The sequence below is a fragment of the Scomber japonicus genome, chromosome 2 (genome assembly GCF_027409825.1).
Source record: "Scomber japonicus isolate fScoJap1 chromosome 2, fScoJap1.pri, whole genome shotgun sequence".
NCBI lineage: Eukaryota > Metazoa > Chordata > Actinopteri > Scombriformes > Scombridae > Scomber > Scomber japonicus.
In genome coordinates this window covers 15,107,614-15,129,692 of record NC_070579.1, presented here as the reverse complement: position 1 = coordinate 15,129,692, position 22,079 = coordinate 15,107,614, and the positions used below count along the sequence as shown (strand labels likewise).

The 22,079-nt window shown below is 41.3% G+C and overlaps 1 protein-coding gene across 3 annotated transcripts in view; it reads right to left on the bottom strand.

The window, feature by feature from the left end:
• Nucleotides 1-19,382: 19,382 nt before the first annotated feature.
• The window catches only part of fbxw7 (F-box and WD repeat domain containing 7), a 93,172-nt gene continuing 90,475 nt past the window's right edge, over nucleotides 19,383-22,079 (bottom strand). For all 3 annotated transcript variants that reach the window (XM_053330835.1, XM_053330843.1, XM_053330850.1), the window contains one exon: nucleotides 19,383-21,375. In XM_053330835.1, coding sequence (XP_053186810.1) covers nucleotides 21,107-21,375 — 269 coding nt within the window. In that variant the 3' untranslated portion in view covers nucleotides 19,383-21,106. The remainder of the gene's footprint in view (nucleotides 21,376-22,079) is intronic.

Here is a 22,079-nt window from a genome sequence, read left to right as displayed (position 1 = left end):
CATCATACAAACATACAACATACAAACTTCAGTAAGGGGGAAGCAACAACTCATCTACAATTTGGATTAAACCTAACAGGCACTGCTTTACGATCCAACTCGACTACTTTTCAGTTTTCCCAACAAGAAAGACACCATGAAAATACTTTAAATGTTGTTGACACACTTTAGCTTTAGCCGTTGTTGCATGTTTTCCACTTGTGCTACTTCTCTCCACTCCTCCCTCTTTTTTTCTGCTTCCACTTAATTCACAGTATTTTTCTACATAACCTCACATGCACTTGAATCGGAGCAATTATTTGCTTGTCCATCTGTAATAACAGTGGTTAAGACAGAGAGCCAGCCCTTTCCTCTGCCTTCCTTTCAGTCACGTGATCAAAGTTGGCTCGAGAGGATGTAGATGGAGCAGCGCTGACAACACCACACACATGAAGACTAAACTAACAGCTCTGCGCTGTCACTGCCTGCCGCTCCCTCACATGAAGAATCCAGCTCAGAGAACTTCAGCAGGTCCAGGAAAACTATGTGCACCAAAAGACACCTTGATAACCTCTCAACTCTTGGAATAGGCTGCTGTCACCTGGCTGGTAATTACCTGCCAATCAGGGCAGTAGATGGACTTGCAGAGAAAAAAGGGGGTGGCAGTCAAAGATCAGGCCCAGTCACAGAGATAGAGAGAGAGAAAAATATGAGAAAGGGATCGAGGGCGCGGTATGTGGGGGGAAAAGAGGAGACAGAGAGGTTCATAATGAGGCCTGTGAAACAGACACAGCTGTCTGAGTAGCGAAGGGAGACTGAGGCAGTCGGGCTGGAAACACACACCCTTGTTCCACGTCTATGGATGCCAATTTGGGGGCTTTTATCTGGGGATCCTATTGTGCTCCATTTAAGGGCTCTGATACTGTACGCTTGCTGTTGTACAAGACAAACTGCAAGGGATACAGCAGTGTTCGCTGCTGTCGAGCAGATGATTAGAAAGGAGAAAAAAACAAAGGGGAATATGGAAACAAGGAAGCCAAACTGGGCTATGTCTTGGAATAATGCTTTGCCATTAGCCTGAGACTATTGTCGGAAATATGAGAGAATATCATGAATGGTCAGTGATGACAATATGCTTTTACCAGTCAGCTTCTTTTCAACCCTGCTGTCAGAAAAGACAGCAGTTTCTCTTCTTTGACGGCCCCGTTGATGTACAGCAGCACCACAGTCTGTTCTGTCGGATACATTATTTAGATCCGGACATTAATATTGCATTGCTTGTAGTTCCTGGAGTGTTGATCCCAACTGCTTATCAACTTCGACTTTCAGGCACTGTCACAGAGTTTGTGTTGGCTCATGTAGAAAATGGCAGCTCGGTACAGTATTGTTTTGACTGGAAGTTTTTATGGCTGCAGGCTGTGAATCCCAATATCAATATGTAGTCAAACAGAAGAATGTGAACTTTTGCAAAATAAGGAAACTGTAAACCAAACAAAACAAAAAACAAAAACAACAAACATGATCTTCCGTGCTTGAAATAGCAATGTCGGATTAGGGGTGCACTTTTCTTGTGGAAGTGAAACAAACAGATGAAAGAGCTTGTCTCCCACATTACACGGGTCTTATGAAACAGAAAAGATGGAGAATACGTGAAGCAGGTATAAATAATGAATGGACGTCCCTGTCCTGCCCCTTAGTGACACAGGCCTACTTCCAGTGTCCGCAGTTACAGACTCACAGACTTATATGAAAACTGAAACAGTGCTGTGTTAAAATGCCAACATTGAGGTCACATTGAAATAAATGCAGTGCTGATGTCTGTCTGAGGACAGTGTTTGTCCACGATGGCTCAGGGCTGTCCCAAGGGGAAATCTGCAATGCTTGAGGGCTCTCTGGTCACCTTTTAAGCCCTTTCTGCACTTTTTGCAAAACATAATGTTAAATTCAGAGGGTTCGAATGATAAAAAAAAAAACCCAACAGCACAGGAAATCTGAAATAATAAAAACACATACAAATATTTTTAGAGCCTGAATACGTTTGCATACTAATGTGAACCAGAGCTGCTCTTTACTTACTTTACTTTACTACTGTATGAAGGCCTGATCATGTGGCCACAGCAATTCCTCTTAACATGTGACTCCACAAAGTGCTGTCCCTGTCATGAGGCATCTGAAGCCTTCTTTCACTCAGGCTCTTACAATGATCATGTTTGTAAAGTTATTTAAAAGACATGTATTATGCACATTCAGGTCTATATTTGTATCCTGGAGCTCTACTGGAATATCTTTGCATGATTTACGTTTTTTTTAAAAGGCCTTATTCAACTGAACTGAAGTACCTCTGTCTCCATTTTAGCCCCCATCCTGGTGAGCCCCCACTCTGTTCTAACTGATTATCTTCTGTCAGCTCAGGATGCTACATAAACAAACAGTAGTATTATTTCACTTCTTTATCTCATTCTTTACTGGCAAAGGACACTTTCCACATACATTTGGACATGTTCTAGCCGGAATCTGACCTGCTACATACAAGTAAACAATACAACCAACCTTAGCAACAACGGCTGAAGAAAGAACGTCAATTTGATGCCATGTACAAACAATCGTAGAGAAGCAGAGGTAACATTGCAAACAGCCCTCGCTTTAGACTTGCAGAATTTTACATACATTCACCTCAAATTTTGCAACTTTAACCACTTTTACCCCGGGCATTCTATCGATAACAGTATATAAATGTCAGATAATCACAAAAAGCATAGCATGTCCCCTTTAAAGTCTGTGGGAGTGCACATGAAATATAAACCACACATTCATAAGAGTGGAAGCGAGCAGCATTTTCCCTTGTGACCTCTTAGTTTGGCAGGAAGAGCAGCTTACTGTTTGCAGTCTTAAAGGTGGAAAGACAGGGAGCAGGTGGACAGACTGAGGATCAGTGACCTGTAGCGGACTGTGGATACACCTGCTGAAGCTGCAGGCAAAACAGGCCAGAAGGTCTACAGGTGCATCTAATTTATGTGGAGACTAGTCTGAGCCTGAAAGAGCAGACATGAAATGAGAAAACAAGCAGGCTGGGAACATTAGAATTGATTCATTTTATTTCACTGCTGCAAATGAATAATTTCACACCAGCGTTACAATAGCCAAAGGCAAAAACACTCTGGAGAGAATAAGCAGCAGTGAGGTACATTTCACCTTCCAGTTAATCACTCATCACTTCGAAATCAGCCACGCTTGTGGTCGCTATTTTAATCAAATAACACAACAAAACAAGTGTCAGTAATGTTTCTGAATCTCATCACAGCTCCACCAGTGTGGTAAGTGTCCCTGTTTAATTCATACTTTTCCTTTCTTTAAATGATGTAGAGGGCAGAGCTTGAAATTACTTTTACTACAACAGCAGGCTGCTTCTAACGATGGAAAACTTGCTAATTGTTTTTTTCTTTCTCCTTTTTTTTAAGTTCACGGTCCCACGTTGGAGCATGTGCTGGTGAGAAGTGACAGTGCTTCATTTATGGTCATTCAAGCTGTTTAGTTTGTAGCAGCATCTCACTCAGTCACTGACATCTCTCCATCCTCTGCTTTGTTATCGTCTGTCTCATTATGACTACAGTTCCTCCTTCCTTGTTCTGCTTGACTTGCTGGCTGACAAGCTGAGCTGGGTAATGGAGATGGGTCGGAAAGGCTGCAAGCGTCGCCCCCGAGCAGTGAGATATGGAAAAAACTGAATAGCTGTGAGAATTATGGTAATAGATTCATTTGGACTCATGATAGTTTGAATTTGCTGCTTCCGTGTGCTCTCTTTCTTTCTCCGGCGAGATGCCAACAGGATATTGGAGATGGGTTGTTCTGGAAATCAGCAACAGACAAGCAGTGACTCACTGTGATTTGGAAGATGTGCAGGAAAAAAAAAATTATGAATCCATTTTCCCTGTTCAGGATCTGTCTCTCTGGATTTACTTTTTTTAAAGTCCAGAGAGCTGATGGGCACCGAAGCATGAAATAATATTTTGACTATAAATCTGAACTGATTGCACAGTAATGTAATTTTCCCTGTGAGTTTATAATGATCATACACACACAGACATAGACGATGCTGCAGGAGCTCAAATAGTGAGTATTGATCAGTGGGACAGACTTGCAGCCCTTTTTCCTAGATTGACTGGTGCCTCTCATTAGGCCTTTAACATTTTGGCAGACTGCTTATATCAAGTCTACACCTCCTTTGTCCAAGAAAAATTGTCTCTACTGTCTCTCCACATACACACACTCTCTCTCTCTCTCTCTCTCTCTCTCTCGCTCTTCATCTCCTCCTCTCTCTTCCTATTTCTTCTTCAGCTTTCCCTCCCTCAGCGCCCAGGGGTGCTCATTTTTCAACAAGCTATAGTTTGCTGCGGCCGGCTTGTGCATCACACACATGAGCACACACACATACACGTACGTGCAGCCGTTGCAGAGTGTTTGCATTATAGATCTGCAGAGGAAAAACAGCAGCGCCGGATACCTGCAGGTAATCATTGGGAAATTAATTTGAGGCGATACGGGCGAGTGGCGATTGATTGTTTGCCTCCTGTGTCGCTGGGATGCCCACAGGAAGGGAGCCAGGCTTCATCTGAAGCACCTCTACAATAAAAACATAGATCCACACACACACACACACACACACATATACACACACACATATACCTCAGAGCTAAAGCAGCAAGATGAGACGTATGAGGAATACTAACAGAGCCTCGCTGGGGCTCGAGGTAAAAATAAAAGCAAGCTGACATACTACTCTCATTACATCAGGGAATACAGAACTCATGCTTCATGTTTCTGGTTGGTAGAAAATAAGCAGATTGAAAAGGTGGGAACTCTGCTAGTCCCCTTTTTTCACCCGCTAATGGATAATTTAACACATATTCTGGCATTGCATCTTTCTCTACTTTGCAGACATACTTTGTAGAAATAGATTGCTCATTACAAGTGTCCACAGCTTTGAAAATAAGCGCTAGATTAACATTATGAGCTGTGTTTGTGGATCTTTGATTAATGATGCTCCTCCCCAGCCGTCTGCTCCCTAATGCAATATGTATGCATTGTTTTTCTTCCGTTTCCTCTGTGACTGTGAATGGACTGCAACTAATTACACACGCAGCAATATGAAAAATACAAACTGCTCTTGTGCATTCAATTTGCAATGAATCAGTCACTTGGTTTTTAAGCTTGATAGGAAATCTGAATAAAAGCCTCTCATGAAGATTTTGTTTCCACAGGGTTTGTTTGTGTGAAATTTCAAACGGCTGCGTCTCCGTTTTGTTCCGAGCGACGAGCCTCACGCAGAACCAGAGTCAAGCCGGGGTGCTTTAGCTGAGCTTGGCTGAACCTCATTATAACTTTTCAATTAGAGGCTGATTGAAGTCTGGGGTGACTGCAGAATCAGAAACTCTCCAACCAATCTGGGCCTTTTTAATCATTCCCTTTGGTTCAAGGGGAAACTATGAATGAGAGAGGGTAATGAATGGCCCTGTGAACTGTAGCGCCAACTCAAAATACAAAACTAAGAGATTGTCCTGGTTGTCATTTTCACCTGCATACAAAACACTCATGCATATCTGGAAATGTGATCTTACTTTTTATTTTATTTGTGATACACCGGTAGCAGCAGCAGCAGCAGCATCCGTCTACTCCTGGTTCCATCTGCTCTGCACCTGCCTCATCTCCGTCAACATAATTTGATGGAGTGTTGGACCAAGTTCAGTCTCTAACAAAAAATTAAGTTAGGTTTGTGCAGCCGAAACCAGGGCACCGTTCTGCTTCTTCTCTGATACAGACAAGATACAGTATGTTTTGTTATGTCAACTCATCTCATCTGCTGGCAGATCGTCTCATCCCACTCACTGTCTGACTGACTGACATCCCTCTATACAGCTGCCTGCCTCTTTGGTAGCAGCAGCGGGCCACATGGGGAAATCTTGCACGTTTTTGGTCCAAATGTTTTGCCGCCATACGTGGGTGTTTTTCTTTTCTTCCTCTCACACAAACAGCCTCCTCCTCCTCCTCTCTCCCACCTTTCCTTGTTCTGTAAGAGTCTTTCTCCAGTACAGTTGGTGTAAGAGCCCAGCTCAGACAACACAACCCTGCCAACAGTCTGCTGCAGATTCCCTCCAATCCCTCTTCACAGTCGTCTTATCCCGGGCCTCATTATCCCTAGGCTCTGGCAGTCGCCAGCTGTACTGCAAATGTCCGAAGAATCCGCTCTGAACGCACCAAGAGCGTCTTCATTACGTGTTGAGCAAACTGATAGCATACATCATGGTCCACTGGGCCCGCCCTTATGCATGCCTTATTTCACCGGGATTTGAAGGAGTCCTCCCTGAGAGAGAAAAGAGTCTATTTCTGTAAAACGTCTGATATGCATTCATTTGCTCTTTCGCTTTTTCTGTGGTGAAATCGGCCTCTTTTCTTCCAGGATCGCTCTGTCTTTCTTTTGCTCTCATTTCAAACGTTAATCTTCACATTTCATATATTGGGCCTTTGATCAGTTTGGTGTGGTGAACATCACCATGCAAGTCTTTTCCCACAGCCGGGGGCTACCATCATTATTATCAATCAAAATAAGAGTCCAGGGAATTACAACACACTGACTTCCAGCCACAGTTGTCTTAATTATACATCACAAACAAAGTCCAACAGGCTTCAAAAGGTGAAGGTGTGTGTTTGGATGGTGTACTGTGTGCTCTTTGTAAGTGGACTTGAGCATTGCAGTGTCTCCTCCACATTGTTTGAGGGCAGCAGTCCTCCTTTCGGCTTCAGTTTAAATCCCAAACCTTTATGCTCGGTTCCCTTAGACGCCCTCAGCCTTCTCTCTGTTCTGACATGTTATGCCTGCCTGTGTTTGCCGTCTTTCTCTCTTCTCCCTCGCCCCTTTGAAGTCGTGCTTTCCCGACAGTCGGAGCTCTCCTACACTTGTCATTAGGAGCACCACTCCGCTCCTTCTCCCCCTGCATGTCTCATCTCACCCAGGGGGGTTTAAAGCCTCACCCAGTGACTAGCTGATCTACTCCCTAGGGGTGTAAAAAGTGAGATATTGATGTGACGCAAGCCTGTAGTGTCACTGTAGAGGTATGAAAGCGGCACAGTCTTCTCCTTCTTCTTCTTCTTCATTAGGGCCTAATTACATGTCCTGCATATAGAGTGAGACTGCTCCTTTGATGTAACACTAATTAATTGAAATTTAACAACTAAAGGAGGAAAATACAACATTTCTACAGTAGCTTTAGAGAAGGATTAACAGAAGCACCAGAGTTATTATGATTGTGATTATCTGCTCTCTAATAAAGTATTTTACCAATTAAGGTGATTAGACAAAACGAGAACAATGAGAATCGATAATGATTACACAACGTTTCAGGGTAAATCACTTGTGAAATACATCCCATTGCAGACTGACAGAAAGCTATTTGGTAGCAGAAATAATGTAGCAGAAGTTCAATAATTTTAGGTCACAGTGAAGTCACGGGGGGTCGAGATAATTTATCAGTTCTGCTGATGCTCCTCTCTCACCTCTCGTCCTCAGGTAAAGTCAGTCTCTGCTACAGGATCGCAGTGTCATCATAACAAGCTGTTACATTCAGCATGAAAGTTTATTTTTCTTCACTCAGTGTCAATTTACCAGATTTTCTTGAGCTTTTAACCCCATAAATGTTCTTCCACAGCAGATGTAGGTTGCTCATTTGTCATCCTATAAATCTGGATTCATACATGACGCAAAGGGGAATTCCACCATAATAACTAAAGTGTAGGTTTGGATTTAGAGGTCTGCATGATCTGCTGTATCGTCCTTTAATTATATACTCCACTTGTGATGTAGATCGGCAGTGGGAATATTCACCTTGTCTCATCATTAAAGAGGAGACTTCTGCTGTGTAACTGTGTTCTTTCACTGTGATAACCGTGATCACAGCAAGCAGAAGGTTTGCTAAATGTGTTACTGAGCCTTTTTTTTTACCTTATTGTTGTTGACACTATTATCAATCTTTTATATTGACAGTCCAACCTGCAGGAGAGAACCTTACAGTAGGGGTCAGCGGTTAGGTATAAACAAAGATTTATATGTTTATTACTTTTAATTCATTTAAGAATAAAATAGATTTACAACACTGTTAAGGATTATATCTAAAGGGAAAATGGCACAAACACAGCATTTCTCTTCAAGTTTGTTGAATTCACATATTAAACTTTAATTTATGGAAGGTTTATTGGACTTAATCTCAGCACCATTAGCTGTGCAGACAGTGTGGCAGTTTTAATGCCTCTGCTGGTGTGGGGGGCAGGATTAGATGTAACAAGGATATATGACAATAATTGGGATTTACAGTAGCCTTGTGTTTGTTTTGTTATTTGTATGTACAGTATGTATGTTAAAGTTCTGAAGTAAAAAATTCAATTTTCATCAGAGGACCCAATATTTTTGGATTTGATCCAGTACCTAGTATAATAGTAACAGTATCTCATAGGTGCTGTAGCCTCTACCTTTTTTAGGAGGTGCACGTCCGCTATATTATATGTGTAGGCTTTAAAGCTGAGCTATGACCCCTTAATGCACAACTATAAATCCCTCTGAAGTTTGAACCGTTAGTCGCTAAACTAAAGGTTCAGGTGATAGTACATATTAATTAAGATGATAACCCATCTCTGATCAAAGATGACCTCCATAATCTTTCTCTGGCCATCCACTGACTTCATCTGAGTTGATGCTGTGTTCAGTTTTGGTCTGGTCTGGTTAATTCTGTTTCTGGTGTTCACAAACAGCATGCAGGGTCTTTGTTTCTATAAAGCAGAGTTCTTCACAGTTGTTGAATGTGATCAATGAATTGTTTGGTCACAAAAATGTCAGAAAATGGTGAAGAATTTCAATCACTGTTAACAATCCACAACACAAAGAAATCCAGTTTACTATCATAGAGGACTAAAGAAATGAGAAAATATGTACATTTGAGAAGCTAGAGGAAGATTTTGAACATATTTTCTTTAATAAAGAAAAAAATAATTACAAAATAGTTGACAATTAAGCGGCTCTAGACGTCATACACACCAGTTTTCATTTGGGTGTGAGATCCTAAAAAGATCCTTAAAAACCGTTCAAATTCATAAATTACAATTTATTATGTTCAAAATGTAAAACAACAATCTGTGGTTTTGAGTACAATTGTTTCGCAACCAAACTAATCTAATCACCTTTTGGCATTATCTTATTAGATGAGAACCTGTAGCTTCCAGCAACATACAGAGGAGAGAGTAGTATCGACCCTCTCATCTAACTCTCTGCAATAACACAATGTCCAGCTATTCATTCAAATATGCTGTTAAATGATTCAAAATTTCAAATCCCTCTATCCTAGTTATACTGACTCTTTTCCATATCTTTATCATGAGCAGGTTAGATTACAGCACTTCTCCTTTTTGCTTCACAAACCACTCATTGGCCATATTATCCTGACTAGGATTGACGATATCAGCCAAATCAGTCTGATTCTCAAACATCTCTACCGGCTACATGTTTGTGACAGAATTGACTCCTGCTTCTTAATGGTCTGGCTGCAGATTATATATCTAATATGCCTCCAATTTATCAGCCCAAAAGATTTCTGAGGTCAGAAGACAGATGTCTCCTCCAGATTCCCAGAGCTCATTCTAAATCTGGCGATGGAGGAATCAGTGTTAATGCACCTAAAGTCTGGACCAGTCTGCCTGCTGATTTGAGGTTTGCACAGTCTTCCAGTGCTTAGCTTCCAGCTTGCATGTGTGCTGCTTGTCTGTATCTATGTTTTAACCTCTTTTTATTGTTATATAACCACGTAAAGTGCTTTGAATTGCTTTTGCATGTGTCGATGCTCCAGAAATTAATTAGAATCTGTGTATAAAACTAATTCAATGCCGCTGTGACCTCTAACAGGATAATAATAATCATACTGTTACACTGCAACACTTCACAGGAGCCATTTGCAGTCTGGTATTGGTCCCAGGTCGGATGGGAGCATTCCCCCGTGGGGAAAAGTGTGATCATGATGAAAGTGTAACAACATGACAGTCTTGGGAATCAGTGCAGCACAATATTTTGCAGATGGTGAGTATAATTAGTGTCGTGGTATTAAATGCACTTCCGGTAATTGCTCCATTGCTTTCTTCCCCTCTCTCTGGGTAATATTCAACCTAGATAAGGTAGAGCATTTCTTTTATTTGTGTCATTAACACACTTGAATAACTTTTGAATCTCGCTCCATCAACTTCTTTTGTTACTGCCCATTTAAAGAATGAGTCTGTTTTATTCCGATTTATTTTGTACTTTTGGCCACTATTTATCAGTAATGATAACATTGGAACTAACTGAGTTAATTGCGGTGATCTTGAGTGAATTTGGATAAAAAGGCTGCTGGTACTGTGAACCGTATCAAAATGGCTTTTGGAGATTTTCTCAAAGTAAAAAAGTTGGTTGCTGTACTCCAAATGATCCCACTGCATAAACTTGGAATCAGCTCATTAGTGCGTAGAAGGTCAATTATCGTCCTGGTGCTGTGTTGGATGATTTAAATAATTAATGGAAGTATCCGTGCTGTGCCAGCTGTGTGTAAAAATCAGTAGGTGAACCCTTCTTCCAATGACTTGGTCTGAGCAGTCAGAGATACAAAGGCACATAATCCACTAGACACACAAAAAGTAATTTCTTCTTCCATAATCTTTCAATTTGTATTGATTATAGTTGTTTCTTTTACTTTTTTCAATGACATTTTCGCCAGTTTTTTCATGTTTTCTCAGTCTTGTGTACAGGCTTCTGTGCTCTGTACTGGTGTGTAACAACCCAATTCAGTCACTGAGCGATAGGATCATTTAGGTTGTAAACAAATCCCTGAGAAAAAAACTAAAACTAAACTAGAAAAGTGAATTTTTGGTAAATATCATCTTAGACTAGCTTTGTGCCTCAACCTTGACCTACTGTAAGTCTACTGTACTGTAGTTGTGTGTGCTCAGTCTTTTTTCCTGTGCAGTCAGAGGTTATTATCAATAAAATACTTTTTGGAAGCACTCAGATTTGAGTTCACTGCCAAAAAAAGTGTTTAGCTAATCTGGATGAACTGCTGGCGTGTTTACAGCCTGCATGACTGTTTGACTGCTTTTGACCTCATGACTTTGATTTCTATGGTTGATGTCACTGCAGTCCCTGATCTCAGTAATTACTTTGGCCATGACAGCCAGGTGCCGCTTATGTTGGAGAACAGGCCAGCTGATTAGTCTGGAGACTCTAAAGCTGCTGGACAAACATGATTATTGGCATTGGCTGTTGGATCGGTGAGGGGAACGGACTCACCTTCGCGGTCCAACTCAGCGTGAACTTGTTGCTCTCTTTCTCTTTGTGGCTGTCGACTGGCTCAGATCCTCTGGCGAGCCGGGTGCTTCCTGCTGGCCAGGATTCATGGTACTTTGTTAGGGTTTCGTTTTTAGATGCAGAAAAAACCTCAAAATAAATCTTTACTCTTTGGGGAGCAGCTTCTCTCATGTGGGCAGTCACTCCTAAATGCTCACCACTCCCTCTCTCATCAGTATCTCATGCACCTGAGTTTGCCCACTTACCAAATTGAACAGCCGATTAACTACAGTCATAAAACAAAGAGGGTCTTGGCCCCACTTTGATGGTTAAAATTTGATCATAACTATTAGATGTGAGGGCCCAAAACTATAAAAATAACTGGAATTATCTTTTTAAAGGGTTTCAACAAATCCAGCATGGGACACACACAGTTTAAGAATTATGCAGGAGGTCAGAACATTAGGAAGTGTTTTTGTATCCGGGCTCTGTTGAGTCATAAGTGTGCTCCAGAAGGGTTTGTCATGCCCGAGCTCTGCCTGCGGCACTCTCCTGCTCAGGAACTGTCAGCAGCAGTGTCTCCCTGCCAAGCCACAGCGGGCGAAGGCAAGCGCATGAAAGCACCAGAAACAACCTCCACACACACACATAAACAGGAGCACACAACTGCACACCATGAAAAAAATAACCAGCACAGCAGCATTTTTTAAATATCAAATCACGTAAATTCTCGAGATTTTTCCTCTCCATATTCATGAAAACATAATAAATTTGTCTCTAAAATGCTCCCACGTTCTGTCCTCTGTTGCAGAAAATTGACCGCATAATTAACACTTGAGGACGACACCACAGGTGAATTTGCTTACTCATCTCCACTGCAGATAAATGAGAGCGCACACCGTCGCACACCTTGTGCTCATCAGTTACCCATGTGAGACAGGTGGTGCTGGATAGTCAGTGTGTGTGCCCTCTCCGTAGCAGTATGTGCTGGCATCCTCCCCTGCCATACTCTAACCGCCCACGCATACGAGTGTTGCAGATGGGCTCTGTTGTAGCGTGAAGCTGAATGCTCCTTTACAGTCCGCCGCACTCTGAGAGCACACTCACTGTCCCACCTTTAAATCCTGCAAACCCAAAGGTCACAATACTGACAGTTCACTAACAAAACACTAGTCTCACCATTGAAACGGTAAGGTAATTAATCAATTAACTAACAACCAGCTGATTCACAAAAATACAAACCAGTTCCAACTTCTCAAATTTGTGATTATTCTTTCAGTTTTATATCCGCATAAATTTAATATTTTTGGGTTTTGGACTGTTTGTCTCGCAAAATGAGCTTTTTGAGAGCATTTTTGAAACAATGAATTAGAAAAATAAACAGAAGAATTAATAATGGGAAAAAATCACTAATTGCAGCCCTGCCTAGTCCTGAACAATCATTATAAAGTTAACAGTAGATCAATGGGTCTACATTATTGAAATACACAAGGACACTTGTCATGAAACAGAATTAAATGAGACGATAACAAGTGCAGCCTCTTTTCCATCTAGTATGTAGTAGTCTCAATAGTGACTTTAATGACTCGAATATTTCCATTACATTTACCCTTTGGTGTGTAGCTTTGTTAGAGCCAACATTTTTCCAAACTCTGACATCAGACAAGTTTTGTATATCTGCCTGTTCCAGCGTTTCATTTAAAGTTACCTCTGGTTTCATTTAAATTACAAACTGAGCAAATAAAACCAAAAGTATCTACAGTTCATAGCAAAGAGTAAGTTCCGAAATGCTTCTTCTTCCAACCTTTAAACCTGTACCTGAACTCTTGTCTCTCCCTTCTGGCAGTGAGAGTAATTACAAAAACACTGTTAGCACGTGCTTACGTCATTGTCGCCGCTGTGGCTTATTCCATCACCACTGTTGCGGCTATAACATGATGGATGAATTGCTTTGAGCATCACACAATCCCCATGAAATGACTTGTTTTACTTTCAGAATTTGATTCAGTCCGACATTTGGAAAAGCTGCACGATTCAATTATTTTTTACTGATTCAAGTTAGCAGAGAGCTAACCAGAAGTTAACCGCTCAGCCAGTGGCCCATGCATTTGTCTGGACAGTGCAGGAATGTCACCACAGACACAAGATTTTAAAACTTCATACACCGTGAAATACCGAGAGATGGGTTCAAACTGTGTGAACTCATTTGGCAAGACTGCACAATATCAGTTTTGAGGCTTTTCAGGTTGTGCGATGAATGTCTGACGAATCATAGCATTATGATGTAGATATAAATAAAAAATAACCGTTATCAACTTTCAAACATTCACCAAAGCAACAAGGCTCTGGCATTTTGTCCCTCCAAAAAAATGATGCTTCCATAGACTGTATGTAGAGATGGATGTATTCATGAAAACTGGATACTGTGATGATGCCTACTAAAAAGTTGCTTAGTGGAAAAAAAGAAGCTCTATCATGTATCCAAGGGCTTTGTAACAGTTAAGCATTTTTTGGGCCTGTAGAGCATGTGCAGTAGAGTCTCTCCTCCAGCACGTCTGAAATAATTTCACTTTTCATTGAGACCATAATGACTCTGAAAAAGTGATTGACTTTGCAGTTTTAGGCAGAAATCGATTTAGTTTTTGAATGGACCCAGGGAGTTTTTGGCGTCAGTGACATGACACTTTAACATTCAGTACTCCCAAAGTGACTTCAGCCCCTGTGGTCATTTCCATTTGGTCACTTCATGTTGTTTTCCAGTTAGTTGGGTTGTAGAAGTCGGTCGTGGCAGCTATGTTGTTGCATTTTGGTCTTAAATTTCTGAAACCATCAGAATTTTGATGCAAACTTCACAATAGCTGTAAATCGACTGGTAGTCGACATGTTTCACTGTGTCTCTCTCATGGCTGTCACCTGTGATTGTCTGGGATAGCCCAAAGTTGTATAATGTAGGGAGACCTTTACTCACGCAGGTCACAGGATTTATAGAAGCACTCCATCACAGATAATATCGTCCTGACATCCTCTTTCCCCCGAGCAGCTTCATACCAAATCGCACCATAATTCATGTGACTCACATGACTGCCATCAGAGTCACATGCGGCCTCGAAGACCCTCAGGTGACTTTGACATGTGAATGCCCCTAAAAGAGGTTGAAGTGCTTGGGGCACTGCAGCAATCAGGACAAGAAAAGAAGCTACATACTGGTTGTTGAAATATTAAAAGATGCCATATTTATGCAGCTGTATCTTTTTATGTTGTGGTGTTTTGTACATTGTTTTACAGGTTTCTCTATAATTCAGCCTGGTATGTGTGTTAATGTATGGAGACACTGGAGGATTGACTATAATTTTAAATAAACGTCTTGCGTTGGAGGTCCACGAGACTGACAATTACATGATTGAACGAACGACCCCTGCAGTTTTACCTCCCGCTGACAGGTTCTTGAGACTGGAGAAGTGGCAGTCATGCATGAATCCCATCAAGGCAATCAAAGGGATTGAGCTGATCTGATCTGCCTCATATTCAGCCGGGTATTATTAACTGCACCTGATTTTTTTTTAAAGAGAAAAAAGTTGAATGAATATTTCTGCTTCTAGCTTTCTTGTGCGGGATTATTGTACTCAGGAATGCCTCTGACACATCTCATTACGAAACACAAGATGTGATTTGATGCACGGCTGAGCAGCAATCAAATGCAGAAATGCAGTTGAATTTTTCCAATTTTACAAATGACAATCCTGGCATTTCAATGGGTTTTCATGAACTGCAGCTTTTATTTTCTTCTCTTTTTTTGGTGCAAGACGAGTGAAAAGGAGAAAAAGGTCAAACTTGTCAGAGCTGGACTTGAACACACACACACACACACACACACACGCACACACACCCACCAGGGAGTGAACCTGCTGACCTCCTCGCCGTAAATGTATGTGCTTATCCAGAGGGCAACCGTCAAGACTAATGGCTGACATCAACATCAGCTCACAGAGGAAACAAGGGCAGCTCAGACCTTCAATATGTGTGTGTGTACGGATCAATAGTGAGCTACAATACTGTAACTCTATTCAACAATATCCACTGACAGCGATTAATGCTTCTTTTTTTTTTTTTAATCAGTTCTTGGGCTACAACAAAGGTCCAAAATAGGATTAAGCAGAGACGTGGAACACTACCACAGCTAATGCTACAGCCCTTTGAGAATCTGCTGGCAATGAGAAGAGCCATGATGCTGCGGGGCAGGATTACTGAACAAAGAGATGGAGGGATATGAAATGAGGTGTGGGAGCTCCCCCTCCACCTCTTTTATCTTGACATCCAAACCCGTTAAATGCTTCCCATACCATCAAATTCTTGCTCTGTTGGAAGGAGCATCCCCCCTCGTTTGTTTCCATCTCTTATGTCCACGGTGTGTTGCGTGTCACAGGGTGAGTTAGTGCTCAGGGCAACGGCAGATGTGGTTCGCTTGAGCGGCGAGCATGGAGAGGAACGTTCATTCATCAAGAGGAAGTGCAGCGCAATCGAGGCAGTAGAGTGTAAGGTAGATAAATGGCTAATAACCTCGAGGAATGGGATGATTCATCACTTCCTAAAATTAAGTTCATTAAAGCACCGCCTGTGGAGATCTATCAGTGTCTTCTACTCCAGATCATCTTGTTTGTTACAGTATATGAATCTCTAAAAATATTTTCCAAGAAATATTATTTCCTCAAATTAAAGCACAAAAAAATCTGAACAGTCACGCTTCAGCTGATGATTGTTTTCTCACAGTTGTGTAAAGTAACTAAATGGCCTACATTTACTCAGGTACTGCACTCTTACAGTTTAGAGGCACCTGTACTTCACTTGATACTTTATACTTGAACTTTTACTACTTTTAGGAGGGCATATTTTACTTTTTACTCTACTACATTTACCTGAAGGCAAATTACTTTTCTGAGCAATATTGAACATAAAAATCACAATTAATAAATAAGATGCACTTTGTTACAGATTAAAGCTTCAGTTCCCTTTCAGTTGTCTGAGTCGTTAGCAGTTTTACCAAAGAGACGTTTACCTTTAAAGTTCTATGAATTTAAATAACTGTTTGAGGCCCAAATAGATAAAATGATCCAATATCTCATATATTAGAGAAAATAATAACTCTATCTAATGCCAGAATCTATTCTATCCACTCCTCATTAATCATCACATGACCCCTCAGACTTATCTTGTGACCCTTTGGAGGGGCTCGATGCCTAGGTTGAGAGCCACTTGAGTAAATTACTCAACTGTATGCAAATTAGGTGATACTAGCTCCACATCGACCAGCTCCAACAAACATTTATCATGTGAAAACATATCATTTTGGTGAGTAATAGGCTGCATTTATCTCCAAAATGAGTACTTTTATACATTTAGCTGATATTATTCCTGCACTTTTACTTGAAATGTGAGAATTTCACTTGTAAATGGAAGACTTTTACATTTTGGTATTGATGCTGTTACATGAATAAAGGATCTGAGTCCTTCTTCCACCAGTGTTTTCTCTTTTAATCATCTTGTCTAAGGTAGAGCTCAAGGTAACATCTTCAGATGTCTTATTTTGTGCAACCAAGTGTTAAAAAACGAACAGATATCAAATGTAAAATGATATATAACTGAGAAAAGCAGTAAATTATCACATTGGAGAAGCTGGAACCAGAAAATATTTGGCTTGTTTTCTGGAAAATTGACTCAAACGATGAATCTACTGCAGTCAATAGTTTGTCATTGTTTCAGCTGTAAATTTGTTGGAGCATTTTGTGTCTGCGCATGAAACTAGAAACACATTTACGAACAAATATTGTGTTCCCACCAAACAAAAGTCTATTAATATCGTCCACGACCAGCCAGTCGAGCAGAGCTGCTGCTTACACAACACACGAGTGGAGCCTGGGAACAAACAGGCGCACAGAGTAACCTTGCCAACCAAGTGGAAACTCCCCCACACGTCCATTCATGTGAGGATGTACAGCCCTCACTGCTTCCTCACAATACCGTTTATTCTGCGAGTGCACACTGAGCTGTGTGGCCGGGCCAGAGACGAGCCATCGCTAGGCAACAGGCGGGAGGGAATCCGCAGCGCAGTATAGACTCTTGTTAATGCTGCTACAGTGTGCTGTATGGGCTCATGACAGATAACGGTCCGGATATAATTGACACTGACCGACAAAAAAACCCCAAAAAACAGAGGGTCACATTCAAATTGTTCCCTAGTCGTCTTTGTACTGCTTTGGTTCCAGCTGAAAGCAGAAAAACAGCAACATGTTCTTCTGTTCTGGCTACAGTGAGGCTAGAAATCGCATAAATTAAGTATTAAATGAGGGACTAAACAGTAAAAACATCCCGTGGACATGTTTTTTTACAGGTCAGATTAACCTCTTCCAATAAAATTACACTTCTTGATAAACAGAGATTGAAAAACATGATTCTTAATGTGACTAAATCTCTTGGCTTCCTCTTCAGGCTACTTTCAGTCATAGTTTTTGGGGCATCACATGTAAACTTTATCAGCCAAGAGAAAAGCACAATTGACAACTAAAAATCAGTCAATTTATACTTTTATCGAGGCTGCATAATCTTCTTATGCGTTATTAAAGATTTGTATATATATACTTTAATATGAACCTAGGTATATATGTGACTATCACAGGATTGATTTTTCCACAATAATTAAAGGGAAAATATCTAACACTTTAATAATTGCTTCTTTTTTGACCCACGGCAGCAAATTTAGGGCTGCCACTAACACTTATTTTATAATAACTTATCATTTAACCCATTTAATGTCTGAAAACTGTAAAGATTGTGACATTAGCAGATCACAAGTTCTCAGAGGCCATGTTGACACCTTTTAACTTCTTGTTTTGTCCATTTAATAGCCCAGAACTCAAAGATATTCAATATATGTTATAAAATAGACAGTAAGCCTCACCTTTTAGATGCTAAAATGTTTGGTTTTAACTTGACAAATGAATATTATTATCCTGCAAAATATTGCAAGACACAGGACTTAGATTGTAGGTGAACCATTTATGTCATGGGCCTTTAAAGCCTGACTTATTCTACTCTATTTGGCAGTTTAAATAAACTTGACTTTACAATCTATAGTAAGAGTATATTTAAAACTTTAAGGATCTGTAAGGTGCATTAAATCACCGGCCTCTGCTCAAACTAGAGTCAGTCGTATTACCACTAAAGGGGAGACGTACCTGTTCAATATGCAGAATCTAACCTTACACCAAGAGATTTTGGCTCCATTGTAAAATGGCTCGATAGGATAAATTTGCCCTTGAAAACCTGCACTGTGATAAATGTTAAAATTATTCCCTCGTGGATGTACATAACCAAATAATTAGCTTTATTGAACATATAAGATGCCTTCACACAGGTAACAAAAACAGACAACTGATATGCTTGAAATGAAAAAAGAAAAACCCACATTTTATTGCACTTAAGTTATAAGAAAATAAAATTCTAAGTGAATCAAACAAATACACAATCCCTTTAAGGTTTTTTCTGTCTGTTTTCTTTTTTGCCAGGCAGTTTACATGAACTGAAAAAATAAAACACCTGCAACAAATCTGATTTCTCAAACCAGATCATAAATTAAACAGATGGAGAAAACAACGAGGAGATAGAGCAAGATTGTTTGCTTTTTTTTCTTTTTTAATATACAGTGTTATACCACTTTCACAGTTCAGCTTGAGTTGTGACTCTTGGAGATTGAGACGATTTTTCGTTTGGCTACAATGTTTCTGTTCACCTTTGTTGCCTTTTTGTTTTTATTTTTCCCCACTGACAATCCGTGAGGCTGCCGCCACCGCAGAGCAGCCGCACCGGTGATTTTAAACTGCAACACATGTAACACTAAGACTCCTGGCAGCTCTACCTGTCAGTTGATGCTTGTGATGGTCTCCTCTGTTGCTTCAGACATCTTTGAATGGAACAACAATCACACACGGATACGGACAGTTCTTTCATTCACGTGTTAAAATCGATACATCTGCTAGGTTTTTTTTTTTTTTTTTTTTTAAACTTTGCCAGTCCACACAGCATTTGTACATTTCCCCAAAGGACAGGCTGAAAGAGCGTTGTCCCAAGGAATGTGTTTACAAGTTGCCCATTAACACGCTAACACACGCACTCATGCACGCACACACACGCACGCCAACAGTGTACATCCCCTTGTTTCCTCTCTGCAGGCAATCCCGTCAGTATCTGTCGGACACGCTCCCTCCTCTCAGCCTCGTAGAGGCACGTTTGGCTCAAGTTTCAGTGGCAAAAAACAGATAAAATAAAACAAAAAAATGTTGGATGTTATCTTTTGTCATCGTTTGTTTTACTCTGTGTCTTAAAGTCCAAACATATAGAGTTCAATTTGGAATTTCGCCTGGGACTAAAACGTCACAGCAAGTAAAAGTTCCATCTCTTTTCTTCCCCCCCATTCATCTAGCAGCATAAATAGAGTTTGGCCACTGGGGGAAAACACTAAAGGGGAAGGGGCTGGAGGGGGAGCAGGGGCAATATTCCACAGCGCTTAGAGTTAAGAAACTTTACTTCCTCTCCTCACAGCACTGGCATCAAGGAAACCACCCCAGCAAGACTGAAAAATTCTGGACAGCATTGACGTCTATGTGGAGACGGAGCCCCAAACCCATGTATGTAGAAAACAGAAAGGAAGAACAAACAACTCAAATAAAAAGACAAAAAAAAAGAAAAACAAACTTGTGACATAATGACAGCAAACCTAAACAGAGTGGGTTCTAATACTGGGATTTGTTGCTGTTGGCAACGTCAAGGAAAGAAAAAAAACAAAACAACAACAAAAGAGAAACCCCTTTTCATATGATAAACCAAAATGGTATTGAAATTCACAGTTGTGTTTGTGTGCGATATTGTAAAGAACTGAAACTACAGGAACCGAGTGGAGAACATTAAGAACGGAAATGGAGTGACAAGAAACGAGCCTGATTACAGGCTGAACCCTTCACGTTTGGAAGCCAATCGCTTTCTCTCCTCTACATCAAGCAGCTCTTCAGGTGTAACTGTGTGTGTGAGTGTGTGTCTGTGTGTGTGTGTGTGTGTGTGTGTGTGTGTGTGTGTGTGTGTGGAAATTCATCTCTAAAATGTCTCCCACTCCTCAATCGTATCCTAAAGGTCAACATTTACCACTTTCCGGGTTGGCCACTTGAGTGTATGTGTGTGTGTATGCGGGCGCGCACTGATGGGAGGGGGTTGTGGGGGGTCTTTTAAAAAATAATATATCTCTGTACATCTCAAAGTCTGTCCGGCTTGAGTGAAACAAAGTCTCTGTGCGAAGCCGCCCCCAAACCGAAAGGGTGGAGAGTCACTTCAGAAGAGTTCAGTCAGCATCAGTTGTTCCTTCCTTTCTCTCTTTTCTCTTCTTTCTCCCAGCCAATCAAGGGACAGATTGGCCGTGCCCCCCCTTCCCTGCCCCGTTTCCAGCCCGATCCCCTCCGACTCCACCTCGTACTGGTGGTAGGGGGGGGTCAAAAGCCGGGGCTGAACACATGTGAGGGTCTGTGGCTTTGTCAGTAACATTTGCCCAAAAGGGGACGGGGAAGGTAATGGCAGAGGACAGGACAGCCCACTGGTGGTGGTGGTGGTTGTAGATTTGCGAGTTTGGGTGAAGAGTTCTGGGCTTTGGCCCTCTGGTTTCTAGGTGCCTCTTCTCGCTCCCCCCTCTTTTCCTTCCTCTCCATGGTTTGCTGTCTTCATGCTTCCCCTCTGCATCCCCTCTCACTTCATGTCCACGTCAAAGTCCAGCACCAGCAGCTTGGTCTCCTCTGTGCCGTTGCGGCTACCGACCGCACACACCAGCTTGGTGTTGGAGGCTCGGATGCGCCACACGACACCGCCACTGCCACCGCTCTCCAGAGTCACCAGGTTACGGATAAACTCGCCCGTCTTCAGGTCCCACAGTTTGACCGTGCCATCGTCCGAGCTGGTGATGACAAAGTTCTTGTTGAATTGCAGGCACGTGACGGCGCTCTGGTGCTTGTGGGGACCTGGACACAAAGAAACAGACACAGATGGGTTAGAGGGAAGTCAAGAAATCAGAGAACAAGCTTCCAAGCACATTTACATAGTAGGAACTTTTTCAGGTACTGTTTTAGGAAATGAACCATGGTCTAAATTAAGCTCCTCTGCCATAAAAAGTCCCTGGTGTCCTAATCAATCAGTCTAATGTGACTCCTATATTAAACTTTGGTGTTTTGTTTTTTTTTAGCTATGGTGAAAATGCAAACAACCACCACAAACTTTTAGTTCCTGAGGCTCCTTGTTTCCAGGAACCATTTTGTCACAAAGGTTAATAGTTCCTGTCCCTGAAAAATTCCCTGCTGTGGAAAATGTTTGTACTGCTCAGCTATCTTCTCAAACACAAACCTTGAGGCTGCATTTATTTACATAGTAAGCAGTGCAGTTTGCCAGCAGAATCAAAATTAGGACTGGGAGGGAGATCAGAATTTGGTGTTGGTAGAAGAATAGCAAGCGAATGAAACTTCGACGTGATGAAGTCATTGTTTTAAACTAAAACAGAAAGTTTGTTGCTATTTTGGACACGGGCCTCGATTTCTGAGAGTTTTGTAAGACTCCATTTGCACCTCTGTGTCAAACATACAACATGAGGCTGCAAATTACAAAAACATGTGATGACGCTGAGTTGATGATATGTTATGTGCCAAACAGCTGCATCTCAAAAAATCTGCTA